At 42.1% G+C, this 22392-nt stretch overlaps 1 protein-coding gene across 5 annotated transcripts in view; it reads left to right on the top strand.

The window, feature by feature from the left end:
• The window catches only part of SIPA1L2 (signal induced proliferation associated 1 like 2), a 217569-nt gene that overhangs the window by 176515 nt on the left and 18662 nt on the right, over positions 1 to 22392 (top strand). For all 5 annotated transcript variants that reach the window (XM_087431941.1, XM_087431939.1, XM_087431943.1 and 2 more), the window contains 6 exons: positions 117 to 217; positions 609 to 712; positions 2484 to 2872; positions 10083 to 10307; positions 14867 to 15020; positions 17285 to 17504. In XM_087431941.1, the coding sequence (XP_087288067.1) occupies positions 117 to 217; positions 609 to 712; positions 2484 to 2872; positions 10083 to 10307; positions 14867 to 15020; positions 17285 to 17504 (1193 nt within the window). The remainder of the gene's footprint in view (positions 1 to 116; positions 218 to 608; positions 713 to 2483; positions 2873 to 10082; positions 10308 to 14866; positions 15021 to 17284; positions 17505 to 22392) is intronic.

Genomic DNA, 22392 nt, shown 5'->3' on the forward strand with positions numbered 1-22392 from the left:
CAGCTTCTGATTAGGGGTACCCCTTCAATTGCCCATTAGGAGCCAGCACATACAGGGGACATGCTGGTGGCATGGCGTGGTGAGCAGGCCGGGGCTCAGCTCTGTGTTCTTTGCAGGTGCCAGTCTCCCCTGCTGCTTGAGCACCAGGGCTCAGGCCCTTTGGAGTGTGAAGGAGCCAGGGAGCGGGAGGACACCATGGAAGGAAGCAGGCACCCGGGTAATAAGAAACTCCACCTTCCTTCCCACTCCTTCCCCCCTACTCCCCGTCCTCTCCCATCACTCGTTTAGTTGTTCGTTCATTAGTTGTTCCTTCAACGCATGTTTGGTGAGCACTACCGTGCAACACGCTGAGGTGGTGGCCTGGGTCTCCCAATGACATAGGGGACGTGGTCATGGTCGGTTGTGGTTGTGATGCCTGTGGACATGGAGCATTAACTTTATGGTGGTTGTTCTGCCTGCTCTTACGGTGTATCCGTTGGTAGGACCAGAAAGTCCTAGAACCACAATCCTGTTCATTTTTACCAAACCATTTGTTGGCTCCTGTGTTTCTTTGCTCTTTTGTTAACCCTAGAAGTTAGATATTCAGTTCTTCTCTCTTTATGTGACAGAAACCAAATGGCATGGCCCGCCTTCCAAAGTCCTGAGTTCCTATAAAGAAAGAGCCCTGCAGAAAGATGGAAGCTGCAAAGATTCCCCCAATAAGCTTTCTCATGTAAGTCCTTGTTCATAAACCAATCGCTCGTTTAGCCCTTCTGAGGCATGTCAGCACATGTCGCTTATTAGTATTATTGCCGGGGATTCTCAGTGGCACCTCATATACCTCACAGGTCTGTTAGAGGTTTGGTAAAAAAATAAATAAATAAAAAGTTAAGGTTTTTTTCCTGCTTGATTTATAAAGAACCTCAAAGAAACGTCACACAGTAAATTACTGGCAAAGCCAACATTGTATCCTCAGCCTTCTGATCCTTGATATCCAATGTAATAGTTACTAAATCATGTTCCTATTTTTAATGTTAACCATTTATCCACTTGTGGACATAATACAGAAACGGAAACTGTGAAGTGGTGTGTGTGGTCAGAGACACTCTGCCCATCACTGGCCACTCCTGTGCGCAGTTACCCATGACTCATCGTCAGAGCAGCAGAAGCTAACGTGTGTGTGCCGTTCCATGAACGCCCCCTTGGCATGGTGTTCTTGGTCATTTGCACGTGTGATTTTGTTCACTCTTTGCAAAAACCCTAGAGGTGAGCCTTACAGGCGACTGTAGCTCAATGAAACAAAACATTCAGTTAAACGTGAAAACATGAATTTCTGGTCATTGCCAAGTAAAGCCAACATTTTAAATTAGCTTATTTTTGAAAATTTACAGATAAAGAAATTTTATAAGTTCTTGACTTTTTTTTCCTTTTCCTTCCTGTGTCATTGGTGAGCTACATGTGACGTTCCTTCTCTTAGCTGTGTCTGGACCTTGTCTAGAGTCAGCCGTACAGTATCCACTTAATGCCACCTTTATAAATCTCTAACAGTGGTTTAAGCAAAGGGATGCAGGGGGTGGGAGTAGACTTGAGAACATCAGTGTGTGATAAAAAGGTCAAGGGGATTTGCTTAAGGATCTGATAGAATGGAATGAAAGAAGACATGGCCAAACCACTTTACAATAGATGAAGCCATGACTTGTTCTTATGGTTCCACAGCCTTTTGCTGCTGCTTCAAGTCTTGTTAGTTTTCAGGATGTGAAGAGGGGCTGTGTCTGTATGAGCACAACAGTCAGATGGGGACATTTATTCTGTTCTCTTTACTCTTTGTCCTCCAGGGACCCCAAAGCACTCCTGTTGACTCCAAAGAGAGCCCCATTTTGTTAGCACTTGGGCATACTCTGACTTGGGCTGTCCTGGAGAAATCACTCAGACTTACATTGTGCGCTGCCGCTACAGAGTGCTTCTGCATATATTATCTCATTGGGTCCGCACATTAATCATCCGAGCTTAGTATTATAAGCACAGAGAGGGGCTAAGTGACTGGTCAAAGTCCTACCACTGTGATTCAAACCTGGGTCCTTTGCCCCAAACCCAGAACTGGCACTGTAATTTGTCATAGAAGAAGTTTCTTGATAAAAGGCTGCTTTCCTCCTTTTATTAATTTTCCATGTGCTTTCCCAGTTTATATAACCTTCGTTGATTATTTTCTGGTTGGTGACACTGTGGCAATACTTTAGTGCTTCATGCACAAATAATTGAACAAAGACTTGAAAAGATTCCCATGAATTATGGTAGGAATTATGAATCAGGAACTTTTGCATAAAACCAGGATTTTTTTTTAAAAGTAAATTCTGTCACTGCCTCACATGGAAGAATGAGTAAAAAGGGTTCAGCTGAGATCATCTGGTTTGTAGCTTTGTGAGTTTGGGTGAAAATAATCGTCTTCATAGAGAAGCAAAGTATGGGATTCCTTTGAAGCCTTTCTGTTTCTCTTTCTCCCCAAGATTGGAGATAAAAGTTGCTCCAGCCACTCCAGCAGCAATACGCTCTCCAGTAACACCTCCAGCAACAGTGACGACAAGCACTTTGGGTCTGGGGACCTGATGGACCCAGAATTGCTGGGGCTGACCTACATCAAAGGGGCCTCCACTGACAGTGGCATCGACACGGCCCCGTGCATGCCCACCGCAGTCCTCGGGCCCGTGCACCTGGCAGGCAGTAGGTCTATGATCCACAGTCGGGCAGAACAGTGGGCTGACTCTGCCGACATCTCGGGGCCTGATGACGAGCAGCCGAAGATGTACGCGGTACACAGCTATGCGCCCGCCATCTCTGCCAGCAGTGCTGCCGACGGCAGCATGGGCGACCTCAGCGAAATCTCTTCTCATTCCAGGTAAGTGCCTCCCTACACAGCTGACCGGGAACTGTTTATGCCACCTGGGCACACTGGGCACTGTTGCCTGCTGGGGTTGGGGTAGGGGCCTGAAATAAAACAGTATGCTCGTGAAATAGGTGGTCACCTGTTTGCCAAACTGTCTGACTTAGATGAAATGCTTGTTTCCAAAGTCTAATTGTGAAATTTGCACATTCATAGGTCGCTTGTTTGTGATTTTATTTTCCTTTCTCTTTAATTCTGAGAGAAAACTACGTAGAGATATTAATTGCTCTAGTCAGGCCACCTATCTCTCTCTTTCAATTCAGCCTGTTCCCAAATTTTTAGGAGAAGCAGTGGCAAGCGAGACAGTCCTCAGGTCATAGTGAGCAGTAATTAGGGACGGTTTCTGCATTGTCTATGCGTAGCTCCCTAAGATGAAGGCTCATGTTGGTTCTTGTTCCCAAGGCTGCCTTACAAGAGGGAGACACCTGAGGTCTTCTGTAAAACAATGAAAGTGTGTTCAGATTGGCAGTTCAATTTTTTTTTAATAAGACTAGCTAAATTTAAAGAAATGGTATTCTAAGTATAGCTGTTTAATATATAGTTACGAGTAGTTTTAAACTCCTATTTGACATATGTCTGTACAATGGTTTTAAAACTCATGATTTGTGATTCCTGCCTTCAAAGACTAGGCAAAGAAATATTTTTATTCAGGTTTGTCTGTGCACAGAATTAAACTACTGCACACCAACTACCACTATCATTTTCCTTCATCTCCAAGGCCTTCCTAATTCAGCTCTGAGTTACTGTCTGACTTTTCCCTAGAACTCTTCTAAATGCTGAGGACAGAGTCAGATGAACTGATAATGGGAATATCCTCCCTGATACCTAGGGCTGTGGTGGGAGCATTTCTCCAGATGATGGTGCGTAAGGCAGGCCCAAAGAGTTCACAGTGATGGGCCTTCTGTGTTCCTCAGCTCTCTCCTTCATAAAATCCAAGGCCCCTCCCCCCCTCAGACCTGCTCCCCTTCCTCACACAGCCACCACTCAGACATGGGTCCTTCACAGAGTCTCAGCTTGTAGCTATGATGGACAAACCAATATTAAATCAGTGACCAGAAACAAGAGCAGCTATCCCATCAAAGCAGACATGCAGGTCATTTCAGCTCTCTCCTCTTGATTGAGGCGAAAATGTTATCAATGGCATCATTACTTTCACTATTGACATGATTTGATATGTTTATACTTGTTAGAGAAAAGTTTTAAACTTCTAAGTCATGGAAAATTACTTATGTAAAATCGTGTGTGTGTGCACACATACTCACCCCTGCTTTTCTCTTTTTCTTTTCCTACTGCTAACATCTTCAGCGTCTTACTTATCGTTTATGTCATTCAGGGGCATTTATGTTACAAGTTAAAGAAAACTCCACACTAATTGGTTCATACAACAAAGGTGGTATTTTGGCTCATGTAACCGAAAACTCTAGAACTATTAAGATTCTGCTTGACCCAGCAGCTCAAATGATATCACCCATGACCGGGTCCCCTCTTGGTTGAAAATGGCTGTGTCACCTGCATGCCTGCCATGCTCATGCTCATCTGTCCACGGGAAGAAAGTGTGGTTCTTCTCTAGTTTCTGCAGAAGCTCCTCCCCTCCCCCCCAAAATACCTCATCACATCTCCTTGGCTTTAATCTCACTGTGGTCAGGGGGTACCATCGCCTAAGGCAGGCAAGACCCTCTGCCGCGGCCTGGGAGTCTGTCCCACTAAGCAGCTTCCCCAGAGGAAAATCAAGGTATTGTTTTACCAGGAGAAGGGAGAGCGGATGCCAGACTGGGGAATCCTAAGTGTCCACAACGTACTCTTCTTCCACTGGGACAGAGGGAACCTAGGATATGGAGATTATTTTCAAAATAGACATTCCTACTACTTTTTACCAATTCTCTTTAATAATTTGACTTAAAATATGTTTAATTAATAACTAAAATGCAGGCATACCTCGTTTTATTGCACCTCACTTTATTGCACTTTGCAGATTTTGCATTTTTTTATAAGACCTCCTCCACCAGCAAAAAGATTACGAGTCCCTGAAGCCTTAGATGGTGGTTAGCATTTTTTAGTAATAAAGTATTTTTTAGTTAAGGTATGTACATTGTTGTTTTAGACATAATGCTATTGGACACTTAATAGACTATAGTATAGTGTAAACATAACTTTTATATGCACCGGGAAACCAAAAATTTGTGTGACTCACTTTATTGCAGTATTTACTTGACTACAGTGGTCTGGAACCAAAGTCTGCAATATCTCCGGGGTATGCCTGTAATATTTAAGTGTTATCAGTGACTTTGGTTACCTGAACTATTCCTATCTTAATTTCAGGGATGGTTGAAAATTGGCCATACTATAAAAACCATCTTGGGTTTTATAGCCTTCTAATGTCTTTCCACAATTTAGAAGATTTGTAAAACAGCTGATTTCATGATACCTTGTTGGACAAATGCAATTGGCATCACAAACAGAGTTTTGTATTACTATGAAGGAAAGTTTCTGTGGGAACTGCCTTCAGAGCACACCCATTTATAAATAGAGGTGGGATATTTATAGGGCTTTGAAGTAGATTTTCTTGAATACCTTAACCATTCATTAATTTAATGGTTTAGACTATTAGAAAGTATATAAAAGTGCTAGATTGAATTTCTGATTGATTTTACTTTTTTCCACCACTTTAAATTGAATGTGCACAGCTGTTGTCGAAATGATAGATGTTGAGTGAGTGGAATCCTTTACCACCTGGCTGGCTGTTTCTTGAGATTTTTAGTTGATGGTGACTTTGAAGTGACATTTCAGCTTACGTTGCTCAGTATGAAATTCAGTCATTAAATTGGATCTTTTGAATACTTCCTCCTGTCTGTTCCCTGACCTGTGCAGGAGGGCTAAAGAAAATAAGATTTAAAATGTTTTAAATTTTTAGATATTTAAATATTTTTAAGTATTAAATATGTTAATATTTTATATTTAAGGTATCTGCGTGTTGAGGTAGAAGGAATCGTGCTCATTAGACAAGGGACCAGCCTTTGAAGTCGTGCTGACATTCTGCGGATGCTGAAATGCCAGGGCCCAGACTGGGGCAGTGTGTCTATGATGATGGATCATCAGCCCCGGACTAGCCCCTTCTGATTCAGTTTAAACCCGTGTGTGGTCAACTCGTAGCTGAGGCCCACTGCCCAAAGGTCGAGGAGTGACTGGTTTTAGCATGTAGCCCAAGGATCAAAAGAGCAAAATAACTCCTTTAGGGGCTGACATCAGTGCTGACCACCCTGGCTGAAGTCACACCCACCCCCACGCAGTCTGTGTCCTCGTCCTGGGTTTTCGTTTTTTTTGTGTGTGTGTGAGGAAGATCAGCCCTGTGCTAACATGTGCCAATCCTCCTCTTTTTGCTAAGGAAGATTGGCCCTGGGCTAACATCCGTGCCCATCTTCCTCCACTTTATATGGGACACCACTACAGCATGGCTTGACAAAAGCGGTGCATCGGTGCGCGCCCGGGATCCAAACCAGCGAACCCCCGGCTGCCGTAGCAGAGCGCGCGCACTTAACCGCTTGCGCCACTGGGCTGGCCCCCCGGGTCTTCGTTTCTTCTTAGCACTCACCCCCAGCTGAAATCGTCTGTGCTGTGATCTGCCCCCTTGAGAGTGTGGCTTATTGCTGTCTTCCCTTCACAGAGTGTCCGTGTTTGCAGGCTGAAGGGACTGGCCTCTCATTCACTTTGTATCCATAGCACTTAGTCCAGTTCCCTGCATGTGGTAGGCATTCGAACGTTTGTTGAATGAAGGAAAGAACTTTAAGAAGAATGCTTGATAAATGCCTGTTGATTGAGTTAATAAATTAGTGCCTGGACAGCCTAGAGAAGCAGGGGGCCCGTGGGGTCAACTGTCCCCAGTTCCCAGGCGCAGGAGCCCAGATCAGTATACGGCATACTCTTCAGAGACTTCCACCACCAACACCACCGCCGCCCCCTCCAGCCCCAACACACACGCGCGTCCTTCCCAACAGCCTTCCTTCCCAAAGCAAGTATGGAATTGTGTATATGGTGTGATTCCAGGATTGTATTGAGGAGGGGGAAAGGAGGACTTAAACCTCTTTAAGACAGGCTACAAGGGTGCGAGGAAAAAATGGGGGAGGGTGGCGGGGTGTGAGCAGGAATCATCCATTAAACGAGACAAGCATATATCTAGCCTTCTTTCTCCTGCTGCTCAGCTCTTTAATTCAGCACGCCTATTTTTCCTCCCTGCAAGGGCGGGGCGCTTAGATAAGAGCTCAGAATACAAAGCAGTATTCATATTAGCCTCGGCAAGATTTTGCAAAGTGAAATAAATCAACTGAAAAAAATACAATCCACGTTCTGGATTTTCCTGTAAATGGCTCGTGATTATCTGTTGTTTGTCATTATTCATGTCATCATACCCTTCTCCTAGTACAAATGGTTGGAACTTGGCAGTGAAACTCTAAAATAAGAACCTTAGAAGGAAAGGATTCATGAAAAGCTTATTGCCAACATTCTAGAATGTTTACCAGCTTCGCAGAAAACTTTTATAATGATGTTGCTGTTGCTAAACACAGATTTTTGCCATATTGCTCATCAAATGGATTCAGTAAATTTGTTTTTAGAGTTTAACTTTAAAATATTGTACTATTGGCATAAAAGACAACTTTAAGCAAGTCTGAAGTTGGAAAAATATCTTTTATAAAACAATGGAAAAACACATAAGAGTTTGTGACCATGCTACGTTATTCACGACACATTCTCAAAAAGCGTTCGATTTGGTAGTTTCAGGGGGGAAACGTGAGTAGCTTATGCAGCATATTAATTACAGCAGACTTTGGGTACCCTAGACTTTAACTATAAAACATTGCGGAGATAATCAAAGGCTTTAAAATGCATGATGCCCATGGTAGCTAAAGGCAATGCATAATTCTTGAATGGGGAAACTAAAGCCATAAGCATAATTGGGACAATTGAGAAATTAGAATATTGACTGTATATTAGATAATAGTATTGCATTAATGCCTGATTTCCTGATTGTGGTAATTATGTTGTTACTCTGTGGGAGAATGTCCTTATTCTTAGGAAATGTATACTGAAATATAGGACTATGATGTCATAAAGTTTGCAACTAATTCTCAAATGGTTCAGAGAGGAATATATAGAGAGGAATAATGCCAAAGTAGCAAGATAGTAACAATTAGTGAATCTAGATGAAGAGTATATGCATGTTATTCTACTATTTTTATGCCTTTTCTGTAGCTCTGAAGCTTACGGGAACATATACAGGCCTTCAGAGCCCATTGCCCAGAGATGGAGTTTTCTGGTGAAGAGTTTACTAACTGGTGCGCACCCCAGTACACGGAAAGAGTTCATTAGCTCCCTCTCTCAATGCCTCTTCATTCCTGGCTTATTTTCTGGGTTGCTTTGGACGTGGGGAAGTCAGTAAAACATCTTCCCGCAGAGCTCACAACTTAGAGCCCAAATGGAGGGAGCCTTGAGTCACGCTCAGGAGCGCAGACCTACCACCAGCAACTAAGTCACTTCATGGGAGTAGATGAGGTGTTTTATGCATTTATTTCGTTTGTTTTTTTAATTTTTCGAATACTGCAGTGTCTCCAACATGTAGAAGACCACAAAATTGGTTGGTTTCCTTATTTTCTTTTGAACCTCTATAAAAAGTCTATTTTAATATCATTCTTAGTTTTAGACTTTTTTTTTTACTTCCTCCATTATATACTTGCTTTATACATAGTTTTTTCAGTAAATGTGTGAGCTAATCAGAGGTTTCAGAACAAGATTTTATTTCATCATACCAGGGAGCTGGCCATCTGAAGAACCCTGTTGTAAACTCGCTCAATAGCAAGGACTTCTGCTTTTTCATATTTGTGAAGTAATCCCTGATCTCTGTTTTACTCATTTTTTCATAAAATATTATATTGTTGATCTTTCTGAATTAAAAAAGATCTTTAGGCTTTCTATTTCTAGAGGTGATCATACAGTCAATAGGGGAGTCCTTCTGGCCTTAGCTTAACTGCTGACATTTAAAAAAAATTTGTTGTTTTTAGGGATTCTGTGTTTTAAATATTATTTTGTTGCTGTCATATCACATGGTAATACAGAACATCCGTATTATGACACCAGATTAAGGAACTGTCGTTGTTGTGTTGGAAGACCCCCACGTCCTACCCGATCACTATCCCTTCTCTTCCCCCTGGGGTGGCCACTAACCTGGCTTTCATGATAACCATCCCTCGCTTCTCTTTATAGTTTTACTACTGATGTATGTGTTCCTGAACAACGTATTGTCCAGTTTTGCCTGTTTATGAACTTTATTAAAAAGGAGAATCATGCTCAACATATTCTTTGTGACTTGCTTCTTTTTCTACATTATATTTGTGAGATTGACCCAAGTTGCTGTCTGCAGCCTCGGTTCATTCATTTATGGAGTATTCCATGTATTCATCCGTGTTTATTAATTGACCATCCATTCCATCATCCAATCATAATGATGATTCAGGTTGCCAGCACTGGGGAGCTATTCAAATCAGTGCTCCTATCAACATTGTTACCAGTTTCCAATTACGCACGTGCAGGGGTTTATCTAGGGTGTACACTGAGGAGTGGAATTGCTGGGTCATACACTCTGCGGGTGCACATCTCTACAGGTAACGCCTGGACTGCTTTCCAAACTGTTTTACACACTTTTCACTGCTACTAGCAGTAGGAGGGTGCCCATTGCTCCAGTTCTGGCCAACACTGGGCATTCATTATCAAGCATTCCCATTTTTGCCAGTCTGGTGAGTGGGTTGTGATACTGTTGTGGTTTGCATTGCCGTTTCCCTGGTGACAGCTGAGGTTGAGCCCCTTCTCTATGTTTATCCGCTGTGTGAGTCTCCTCTCTTTTGAGCATTGGTTTAAGTATGTTACCCATTTTTTTGTTAGATTTCCCCTGACCATGTTTGTAACATCCTTCTGACCACAGGCGTACAGCTTGTGCGTGGGCATCCTTAGCCTATGGAAAATGAGACATTCTAACAAGGCACATTCTAACGTGCTCACTCTGCCTGATTTTGCTCACAGAGAAGGACAGGATGTAAAGTATTGTGGCTCTGGGCTTGGCAACATGCCAGCACTGCTGAAATCTGATAGTATTACAGCTTTTGTCTATTTCTCTCCTCAGTGGTTCACACCATTCAGGAAGCCCTTCAGCTCACTGTTCCAAAAATAGTGGGTCTCTGGATACGTCCAAAGTCTACATCGTGTCTCACAGCAGCGGTCAGCAGGTCCCAGGGTCCATGTCCAAGCCCTACCACAGACAAGGGGCAGTGAACAAATACGTCATCGGCTGGAAGAAATCGGAAGGCAGCCCACCGCCTGAGGAGTCTGAAGTGACTGAATGTCAGGGGTAAGGTGGCTGGTGGTTCTTCTCTAGGCAACATTATACATTTTGAGGATTGACTAAGCAAATATATTTTTCCTCTAGCAGAAATACATTTTCTAAAAAAGAATAATCCAGAAACATCTTTGTAAAACTCTTTAAATCTTGGCATTTATATTTCTCTTTAAAATTCGTCTCTTTCCTTGATTTTTGCTTATAAACTTAAAAGAAATCTCTCTTCTTTGTTCTTATATTCAGAAAGCTGCCTGCAATAGAAAAGTCGTGATAATGTGCTAGTGGTGGTGTGAGTGTAGAGTCTGTAAACACACAAGTTCAAGGACAGTTGAGTTCCCACAGAGTCTGTGTGTGTTTCTTAAAGTTGCTATGTAACTGATACCATACAAAAAAAAATATTTTACCTATTTTTAACATGGTTTTGATTTCCCTTTCAGTTGTTAGGTTTTGCAGAGGCAGGTAGGGAGGGATGTTTTTTATTTGAAAAAAGAAGAGAAAAAATACTGATAACCCAATTTTTAACATGTGTGAAAACTGTACTGATATCTCTTTGAAGAGACAAGTAAAGAAATCACATTTCAAGAATGCAGAGCAAGGCTGGTCAGAGCAGTTTAGCTGTTGGTTTGCTTATTTTTTAAAGGACAGCCTTAAAAAAATTCTCGTGCACTAAATGATAAGGTCATTGTGTTTTGCTGTGTCTGCATGTATTGATAGCATTGTCGAGTGTGGGGGTACTCAGGTGCTGCGGTGACTTTCAGACAGTTCTGCTAGATCTTAGGTTTGATCCATAAACTAGTATCACTTTTTTCCCTTAAAAAATGATCCCGGGGCCGGCTGTGTGGCATAGTGGTTAAGTTTGCCTGGTCCGTTTTGGCGGCCCAGGGTTCCCATGTTTGAATCTTGGGTGCGGACCTATGCACTGCTCATCAAGCCATGCTGTGGTGGTATCCCATATACAAAATAGAGGAAGATGGGCACAGATGTCAGCTCAGGGCTAATCTTCCTCAGCAGAAAAGAGGAAGATTGGCAACGGACATTAGCTCAGGGCCGATCTTCCTCACCAAGAAAACAAAACCCATCATGTCAATAATTGCAAATGCAATAATTGTAAAAGAATTATTTAGAAAGGAATTTTATAGTGATAACTACACTTTTTATCGTAAATGTTCTAATGATAATGTCAGTATTTCTGTCTAATAGAGTCTTCTGAGGCTTCACAGAAATCATCTGAAGCCGTTTAAGTTCTATGGGATATCTGTAGAAGCATTTTGCATATCAGTGTAAGCACTGTGTTTTGCCAGAGGACTCTCTCGAAGAGTCAGGAGAGGGGGAAACGAGCCCATTTGGACATTTTTCACTCGGGAGCCCTCCAGAGTTCATGCGTTTGAACACATTGGTTTGATGACACCAACTCTCAGTAAAAGAGAGGCAACATGAGGAATGCTATGAGAAGGGGTTTGCACCTCTGGGTAGGAGAGCAGTTATTTGTCAGTGCTGGGATTCAAACCCAGGCCTCGCACAGGTCTCTGCGGTGTGTCGTGCTCATCCTGTCAGGTGTAGCAGGCACCCCAGGCCTGGCCCAGCTAAGTAAAGTGCGTCTAAAACAAGACACTCTGTTTAATGTTGAAGTGATGAATATATACATACAACAGTCGTACCAGGCTGCACCAATAGCTTTGAAATTTCATCAGAACAGTGTTTTACCAAATCACTGAAAGATACGCATAGAAAAGTACATAGCCAAGTACAGTGTGTTTGTACCACTGAGAATTAGAGAATACGCGTCTTGTTGTACAAAAAATATAAAATCAGTTGTGCCCTCCAGAAGTTTCACATAACTCAGAAACTGTCAGTTATTTCTTTAAAATTGTATTGCAGAACCTCATTGATTATTTTTGTTAATAATATAACCTTATGTTTTAAAATGCAGCTAGCGAGCTGCTCACTCACTCATCTCGTAAGTGGAGGGGGTGCTTGGAGCGTCCTGCAGCTTTGGTCTGCTTCTCTCCTCAGTGGTTCACACCCTCCGGGAAGCCCTTCAGCTCACTGTTCCGGATACAGTGGAGCTCTAGACACATCCTCAGGAGTGGGAAGCACTGTGCTGTTAACCCATGGGAAAAACTGAACTGAGCATTAGAGATACAAAGCTAATTAGGTCCCAGGCCCCGTTTTCAGGAGTACCCAGTTGGAGGTAGGAGGAAAAGTGTAGAAATTACTAATTACAGTACTCCAAAAGCAGTTCACATATTATTTCATATATTACATTGGCATCGATTATAAGAGCCTAATGCCGGTGTTTAGCTGCGCATTTCCTAATTTGTCCTCCTGAAATGGACTCTTCCTTCAGTATTCTCTATTTAAGTGTTTTCCTGTCTGTGGTCACCAAGTCAGAATCGTAGGTTCTGCCCCAGCCTCTACCTGGCCTTTCACATTGCCATCCCCAAGTCTCACTGGTCCTCCCTTTAGTGTCCTCCATGTCTGTGGCCTCAGCCACCATCCTGGGTCCTCACCCTCTCAGCCCAGGCTGCTGTGTGCCAGCCTGCCTGGTCTCCACCTCCACTCCAGCTCCTCCAACCACGGTCCATGTCATACCTAGAATGGTTTTTTTTTCCCCTAATGTTCAAAGCTCGTTTCCTTCTCTATTTGTAATCTTTCTAAACTCTAGTATCTTCAGGGTAATGGCTCAGCACAGCATATGTAATCCTCCCTTATTTGTCCTGTAACTACTTGCAAGCCCAATCTCCATCCACCCCGCCCTCTACACTTCTGGTAGCTCTCCTTTCACTGCCCGAGTTGAGCACTTCTGTCTCAGGCCTCTGTGCTTCCATTCATCTGGTTCCTTCTGCCTAAACGCCCTTCCTGAGTTTCTGAGCCAGGTTTCTCAGGCCAGCACCTTCCCAGGCTGGGCCCTTCTCTGCACCTCTGTCCCAGCACTGTGACTTCCCACTCGTTCATCCCTGCCCCTGCGCCCGCGCACACACACACGTGCGCACACGCACACACCCCAGAGCGGGGTCCTCCTGGAGCACCAGGTCCTGCTCACCTCTCTACACCTAGTGACTGGCACAAGTAGACCCTCACGGCATATTTATTGATACATCATTTGGCAGTTTTAATAAAACTACTAATTTAGCAGACAGGCTAGTGATTTTTATTCAAACACATAGGGAAACTAGAATAGCACATTTTAATAGTAATTATAGGCATTAGATTTTTATCCAAGCAGTTATTGATGGGACCTGGACTTTCCCCCCCACATCTTTCCCAAAGCAAAGGGGGCCTGGAGCTCCTGAGCACCCCCAGCTCCAAACCTCAGGGTGAGAAGTGGGGCGCTTCTTGGATGTTCTCTTCATAAAGCCTCCATGGGTGTTTTCCCCTTGTGGCCTTTGTGCGAATGCCCCCCAGGGTCTGGGGTTCTTCCCCCGTTTTCACATCACACCATCCCACAAGCCAACCAAGTCTTCAGTCATGTTTTAAATGTTTTTAAAAGCTCCCTTCACAGCCACTGTTGGTTCATGTCCTCAGTGTTGCTGGTGCTTCAAGAACTGAGAAGTGCAGGGAAACCTGACCTACCTCAGAAGCAAAGCGCAAGCCAGAGAGATTTCCAGATACATCGTTGTTAATTTTGAGCGTGTCTCTGTGAGTTTCTCACTGTGATAATTTCCCAGTGAGCTGTCACACTGTGACAAGATAGCCTTGCTTTCAAAGTAGAGTCGTCTCAGTGACACACAGCAGTAACACACAGGTCATCCTCTGTTGCCTGCTGCTCTGGGCGGTGGATTCCTAGAATGCTACATTTCAGGTCGTGTGGCAAAGACCTTTCACCTCGGCTGACAACACAGCCACTGTCGTATTCACTGTGTCTTCAGGAATGTTTGGTTGCTCAGATTGCATTTTCAGAGTAAACCTTTTAAAAATGACTCCCCAGTTTTCTCCCTGGAAAAGAGCTGAAAACAGTATTTCAGCTGGACAGTCTTCTGTTGTCCATAAATACATTTTTATTTGCTGATAATTAAAGGAGACAGCTGCTTTATTTATCCAAACAGCTTTGCGAAATTGCTGATAATAAAACGTGTTTGGCCCACGCCTGAATTGATTACTCTTAAACTTCAGGCTCCCGCGGGTGCCCCTGTGTTGCCTGGGTGAGACGTGGGGTATGGACGTCCAGCCGCAAGGGAAAGGCTCTCCAGTTTCTGAGAAGCACCAGGCTTCCTTCAAAGGACATTTGATAATCTCTGATGAATTATTGAAACTGTGTTTTCTGACAGAGATTGGGAAAAGAAAAGCCCAGCCTTATTTTAAAAGTTGGCTATACTTTTTCTCATCCAGGGCTTTGGGGATCTGATTTGTTCCTGAATTATTCAGAAATATAACTCTGCAGTTGAGCTTATTTCATAAATGTAAAACGACATGGGGATCTGGAGTGAATGTAGCAGAAGCGAACTGACTTAATGATTACGAGTCGTGTCTATGTGTATGAGGTTACTGGATTTTCATTCTTAAGCCTGCAGGCACTTTACAAACAGGCTGACCACTCCTCTGGTCTGCTTCCTTCTGGTTTGTTTCAACAGGCTGTATGGTGAGATGGATCTCATGGCCACGGCCGCTCAGCATCAGACAGTGGTGGGAGATGCCACTTCAGAAACTCAACATGTTCTGTCAAAAGAAGACTTTCTGAAATTGATGCTCCCTGACAGCCCCTTGGTGGAGGAGGGGAGAAGAAGGGTGAGTGACTTCTGTGGGGCTTTGAAGTTACCAGAAACACTCAAGAAAAATCTAAAGAGACTACAGGTTTCCAGAGCACTCCTGCGTGCATTCTGTCTTGTGACCCTACCAGCAACTCTGTGTGGCTGGCTGTTTGCAATGTCTATTCTGTCAGTAAGCAAAGCGAACCTGGGAAAGGTGAGGAAGGGCAGCTTTCCAGCGTGGATAGAGAGAGCTAGAATCAGGCAGGCCTGGCCTCAAATCCCAGCTCCAACAATGATCATCTGCATGACTGTGTGCAGGTGACTTGACCTCTTGGCCCAGTGTCCTTTACAAGGAGATAATAATGTGTACCATAGAGTTATAGCAAAGATAAGAAATAACATGGGCAGAGCCTCGTATGCTACCTGGACATAACGGATGATCAGAAACAGTAGCTATTTGCTCCAAGCTGTCCTTCTTAGATGTAATCCTGTTCCAGAAATGGGCTGGAGTTAGATAGTATACTGCCTGCCGGGCGTTATAAACAGGATGGCACGTACATCGTCCCATATAAAACTCCCACATAAAAATCACAGGGAAGGCCACGTGTCAATCTTATGAGCCAGCTTCAGGTTCAGTGGCATACGTTCCTTCACACTGTAGTAGTCCCTGGCTAGTGTTAGATTACTTATTCTTATTAGTTTTAGTTTCATTATTATTACAGTCTCTTAAACCACTTTGTTAAATAATGGAAAGTATTACAAGGAACTTACAAGTAACTTAGCCCAATCTCCATTCTTTGCAAGTAACCGAGGCCCAAATGGTGAAATGTGAAGTTCACATAAATATTTGGTGGCAGAGTCAGGAATGGAATCTAGGTCTTCTCCTTTCTAATCCATCACACTCTCTTGTCCAAATGAAAAGAAAAGAAAAAAAACCAGGCATTGCCGTATTGGCTGTGATCAGGGTAAACAGCAAGGCTTTTTGCTTCTCTCTTCCCTATAATAAAACAATACTGCAATTAACCTAATTGTGTTCTTAGAATAACACTCTAATTAGATACTATCTCAAAGCTGCTTTAATCTAACGTGCCTGTAATCATGTTCTGAAGAACCTGCTGGTCGTGTGTAAAGAGGCAATCCCCGAAGAACTCAGTCATAATGAGTCTTTTTAACTTGTATCAAATCATGTAGATGGTACTGTATAAGCTTGGGTGCAGACTATTATACAAAAAGTGCAAATAGCTTTTCTTTTAATAGGAATGAACTTCTCCTTGACGTGTGTTTTTTTTCTTCTAAGACAAATCACCTTCTTTTCATAGTGTAAATTTAACTTTATAATTCACACTCATTCCAGTTGCCATTCGTCAGTTAGAGAGACGACAGAATGGAAGGAACACATACAATAGAAATATTTTTAGCCTTCTTGCTGCACTCTCAAATGTAAATAGCCATTTCTATATTTGTTTGAAGTGAACATTCTGGCTTTTACTATTGTTTATGTAAAAGGAATGTGGTTCAGAATGCAGAAGTAGTAGTTGGAAATTCATATTTGACTTAATTTTTCTTGAGTATTTGACTACTTGCTTCTTTAGTAAGAATTTTTCTTACCCTATCTCTCATCTAACACACCATAATTTTAATGTTGCCTTTAAATCTGCTTATGATGGATTACTATAACTCATTTTTCAACAATTGTAATAGACTTTCGGGAGTGATACTTTTAAGTGAACAGTAAGATTTTCCTGGCCTGATACCTACCATTTTTCTTGAACGTATTTGTATGGCCTAGAAAGCTACAGTGTTCAAAATTAGCTTTATTATTATTTAGATTGGATTGAATTTCACATGCAGTTGATTGCTACAGAAACTGCCTAATATTAAAATGTAGTCATTTCAAATTAAAATCAAGCCAGCACTATGTGTGGTTTTGAATAACTGTTACTTGAAATGGCAACCTTATATATTTCCAGGAGCTGCTACTGCTATGAGGTTATGGAGGTTCTATTTAACATTTCAGAATTAATAAAGATGTGCATGTCTAATTCGTGATAATATTTCACAGAATGTCAAAGGAGGAAAACACTCAAATCCAGTCACCACACCAAAGCCCTGGTGCATTTGCCCGGATGACCCACGTACCTGGCTTAGCATTCCTGAGTTAAACACTTTATGCCTGCCTAGGGGATGCTCAGAGAAGCTCTCACGGTGGTATGTGAACCCACCAGATTTAGGCAGATCAATTCCATGCTGTCAGCGTTTTCATGTCTGTTTTCTCCACTCCCGCCATGTTTAAACCTCTAGTTTTCCTTCTACGGGAACCTGTCTCCGCGACGGTCGCTGTACCGCACCCTCTCTGATGAGAGCATATGCAGCAATCGGAGGGGATCTTCCTTTGGCAGTTCCCGAAGTTCCATACTTGACCAGGCCCTGCCCAACGACATTCTGTTCAGCACCACTCCGCCCTACCACAGCACCCTGCCTCCCCGGACCCACCCTGCGCCCAGCATGGGGAACCTGAGAAGTAAGCGCGGTGCGGTGGACGGGGCGCTTCCCAGAGGTGTGGCCTGATTGACTAGCTCCTGCCTGCTGGGGGTTTGGGGGGTTGATTGTCAAGATTGTCTCCTAGGAAGGTGTTGGGGGGTATTGTTAATTTTTTAAAATATGTATCATATGGTGGTGTGTTTTCTTTTTTCTTAGTAATTTGTAAATATGATAAAAGTCCCAGAGTGGACATTTTTTACAAGTTAAGCAATATTAACAATTTTGAAGAAAATTGAAAAATCCATATTAAAGATTTTCATCAGATAAAATAGTGACCTTTGTACCATCTCTCAGCAATTACATCCATATGGAAAAATGTCTAAAACCTGACTTTATAAAGAAAAAACTGGAGTGCAGGGATAGATTTCCAGTGGGCAGCAAGTAAGGAGGAAAGTTTGGTTTTCTCGCCTTCCATTTCTATTTCTTCTTGACCTTCTATACCTGGTGACAGGCAAGGTGGCGGGTGGGCTGCAGGAGATCTAGGACTGAGACCTGGCTTTCCCTGCGGGCAGCAGCATGTCCTTGTGCTCGTCACTTATGTACTCTGTGTCCAGTTTACTCCAATTTACTGGTCAAAGGTTGAATAGATAATTTCTAGATTATTTTCCTTCAAATCCTAAAATCTTTGATTTTTACATAGTGTCAGTTCCTTGTAACATGTCGGTGTTTAAGGGTGGTTATTTTTTTTACATTAGCTTTTATTTCTTTTTTTCATAGTTAATTTCTATTGTATAGGAAGAATGGGGATATAATCAGAAATATATTCATTGTCAGGCTTTTTTTTTTTTAATTTCATCACCAAAAGCATTATCTTTAAAACCAATTTTGAACTTCATAATGCACACAGAAGTCCCAGGCTAAATGAAATAAAAGTTCTAATAATGTTTCTAATGTTTAACATAATTGGAAATGAACCTTGTCTCATAAAATTCTTAATCTATTTCTTTAAGTAACATAATATCCTGCCTGCTGTAAAGGGTCCATTTGTCTAAATTGAAGAAACCTTTAAACTCCTTGATAACTGTATGAAAGGTCAGACAGACATCTTTTAACACCCCAATATTTCTTCAAATGTTTTTCCTTTTTTGTAAATATGTAACTTTAATGTCCTCTTAAAAGCTTTTGTAAAACTCTGTTTTCTTACAAATGTTTACAAATGTTATTTCTTTCATTTAAAATGCTTGAAGTGTGATTGTGAAATCTGTATATTAATATAGTTCTTAGATTCTACCCTTCGTTTGCTTACATGTGAAAGATATGCATCTTTTTTTTAGCCTCACTTTTATATATATATATATATATATATATATATATATATTTTTTTTTTTTTTTTTTTTTTTTTTTTTTAGAGAAGTTTAAGGTTCACAGCAAAATTTAGCAGAAGGCACAGAGAGTTCCCATAAAGCCGCTATCCCCACATGTGGACAACTTCCCCCATTATCAACATCTGTCACCAAAGTGGTACATTTGTTAGAATCCATGAGCCTACACTGAGACATCATTGTCACTCAAAGTCTATAGTTTACACCAGGGTTCTCTCTTGCTGTTGTACATTCTGTGGGTCTGGACAAATATATGATGACATGTATCCTTCATTACACTGTAATACAGAATAGTTTCACTACCCTGAAATCCTCTGTGCTCTGCCTGTTCATCCCTCCCTCCCCCTAACTCCTGGCAACTGCTGATCTTTTTACTGTCTCCGTAGTTTTGCCTTTTCCAGAATGTCATATAGTGGGGATCATACAGTATGTAGCCTTTTCAGATTGGCTTCTTTCACTTAGTAACATGCGTTTAAGCTTCCTCCATGTCTTTTCATGGCTTGATAACATTTCTTTTTAGCACTGAATAATATTCCATTGTCTGGATGTACCACAGGGAACCCATTCGCCTACTGAAAAACTACATCCATTTTTAGTATGTTCAAACTGTAAAGGCACAGTTAGGAAATAGGCAGGATACTCTGTTTATTCACTATCCAAGTTAAACCTGCCTTACCTGTCTTCATTGTTCATTTCTGTAGGAGAAGCAATGAGTGGTCTTTGCTGTTTGCTATTCTCTAATCAAACCTTATTTGCCAGTGTGACTCCTCCAATTTCTATACTTTAGAAACTACTCAGAAAAAATTCTCTAGGTTTGATGGGTAAAATGACAGAATATAAATAAGGGAGCTGGAAGTAAATTGCATTGATGTGTCTTCCACCCAAAAATTCTGATTCCTTCCACCGTGCCCATAGAGAGGTTCAGCTTCAAGGGTTTAGTATCCTTTGGAGAACACTAGTTCGTGGGACCCTTGACTCCCACACTCACCTGAGTGGTTCTTACTTTTGTATCTATTCAAGACAGATTTTAGTCATCCTTCGCTCTCTGTGGTTTCTGCTCAGTCAGCAGAGCCTCTATAAGACGATAGCCCTCTTTGTGAGTATTTTAACATTCTGAAACTGGAACAACCCAGAAAGTTGAAATGTGGTGCTAATGCCTAGCAGATGTCTGTGAGTGAGAGCTAAGGACTACTGGAGATTGCCCAGTTGTTTCTCTTAGTGTCTCAGAGACTTCGCTTCACATTAAAACTTGGAGTGGAGGTTAGTTCTGCTGAGTCTTGTAGCCCTGGACGGTTAAATAGCTGCATAAATGGAGCTTGGCAAAACCCTCAGAAGGCACACACATTCTTCTTTTAAACTGTAGAACTTGAGCATTGCTAGAAGCATCTGATCTTCAGAAAGAGAATCTCTCAGAGAGACTCATTCAGGTCTGGTTCCTGATCTGGAGTAAGGGTAGCGCGGAGAAAGGGTCAGGAAGTTCATCCCTTCACAGTGAATGTTGGGAGACTTCATCACTACACCTTTTCTATGTGTAATTATCACAGGCACAGGCTTCTTGCTCAGATATTTTTAGCCTTTAAATATCCCAAATTTGAACCTGTCTCAGAATCTTTCTTCTCTTGAAACCAAGATCTTAATCCACTCCTGTGAGACAGATACTTAACAAACACATTTTGGATGTGATTCATGTCATGATTCACATATATTTCCTGTGAAGTCACTGGAATGTGCTGTATCATTATGTCTTCAGCTTAGAGATGTAAAAATATGACCCGATCGAGCAATTGAAAATATTTCTGAAATGTTTCTGTATTGCATTTAGGGCCTTTTTTATTTTAATAATTGATGGATTTCAGAATAAAATTTCTTTAGTGGCCCAGATAGAAAAAAAATGGGAGTGGCCATTTGGACACACAGTCCACAGGCCCGATAAGCAATGATCCTGAATAGCGTTCATAGTATCCTTCGCCTCCTTGCACAGTTGGGCACCTGGCTTCATTCACTGTAGTCTCAAGCCTTGGCGGGTTCACAGCATGTTTAAAGAGAATTCCTGATTTTTGATGGAATGAAGATCAAAACTCTCCAAGGAATGGTGGAAATCTTCCTATGAGGATAGACTAATGAAAGTTCTTAAGTTTTGAGAAATAAAAACAGAGTATTAGCTTATGTGTGTTCCCCTAAATCCTATAGTTTTGACCTAGGCACCTCCCAAAGGATGCCCCTTGAAGTTAAAAAAAAAAAAAAAAAAAAAGAGGAGGGGTGGAGTTTTAGAATACAAATAAAGGAAATGAGTATTTTCTGTATAATTTAGTACTCACATGAGATGCTACAGACCTCAAGTGTAGACTCAGTGGTGTGTGGCATAGGTGATAAGAGCTGACAACCAGCAGAAGAGTAATCTTTGCTTCAGTTGGCATTGCAGAAGGTGTCCATGGGCCGTCAGAGGCAAGGTTTTGGCTGATTCCATATGGCACTTCTCTTTTTTCAAATGTTTTCAATTTCCCCTATAATAAACATCCATTGCTTTCTGGAGAGTAATTGCAAAACCTCAGATGTCTGACCACCAGGAAGTGCTGTCGAGAAGGCTCCTCAGGATTTATAATGACAACAGTAAAGTCAGACCCAATAAAGATGGTCACTGTGATTTTAGGTTTTGGATAAACAAACAGGAAGCCACAAGATCAATGTCCAGGCCAGACAGCAGCAGCCCAGGCATCAGCACCTGGACATTAGCCATCTTTCAACAGAATCCACGAGTCACTTTCTTTTCTGAATCGACCAGAAGAGCAATGTGTGCCCCTGAGGGAACACTGGCTTTGATACCTAAGACAAGTCATGCCTCTTCTTCCCCATCTGTAAAACTCAGGAAACAATCCAGTGCCAGCTGCCATGGTGTGCACCAAGCACAGGGGACAGCTCACAGCTTGTACCTTATCCAAACCCCACCAGACCAGCACCAACAGGACTCATCTGTGTGTGGACTGGACTCCTCAAGGGCAGAAGCTGTGTCTTATTGGTCATCCATCCCTCGGTGCTAATACAGTACCTGATGGTACCCGGAATATAGTGGATGCTCAGTGAACATCATCTGGGGGGTGACAGTAGTGATACCTAATGTCAGTTAAAAGTATTATAAAGGAGTTTGATGGTTTGGAGTCTCAGACAAAAGAAAAAGATGGTAATTTTTTACAATTATATGATTTTTCCAAGCAAAGGAAAAATATTTAGGTGCTTTTCATTTTGATAATTCAGAGAGGAATTTAGGCAGCTCTTTGTTCATTTAAGTTGACTGTCATTGGCACTAGGATCTTCCTGCTTCTGAAAGACATCGGGTTTAGATTTCAGTCTGATCTTTCTCAGAGCTTTTCTACCAGACCCCTGCTCTTCATCAAGCAGCTCCTTCTCATCGTTTGTCCCAGGAAGTATCACCTCCTCAGGCAGGCCTCCCCCAAACATGCCATCAGGCTCCTCAGCCACATCACCGTTTTATTTTCTTTGAAAGACTTGTCACTACTTGTATGTTCCTGTTTATTTGTTTATTGTCTG

This window comes from Ceratotherium simum, chromosome 6 (assembly GCF_057802395.1).
Source record: "Ceratotherium simum simum isolate JZ-2026a chromosome 6, ASM5780239v1, whole genome shotgun sequence".
Classification (NCBI taxonomy): Eukaryota; Metazoa; Chordata; class Mammalia; order Perissodactyla; family Rhinocerotidae; genus Ceratotherium; species Ceratotherium simum.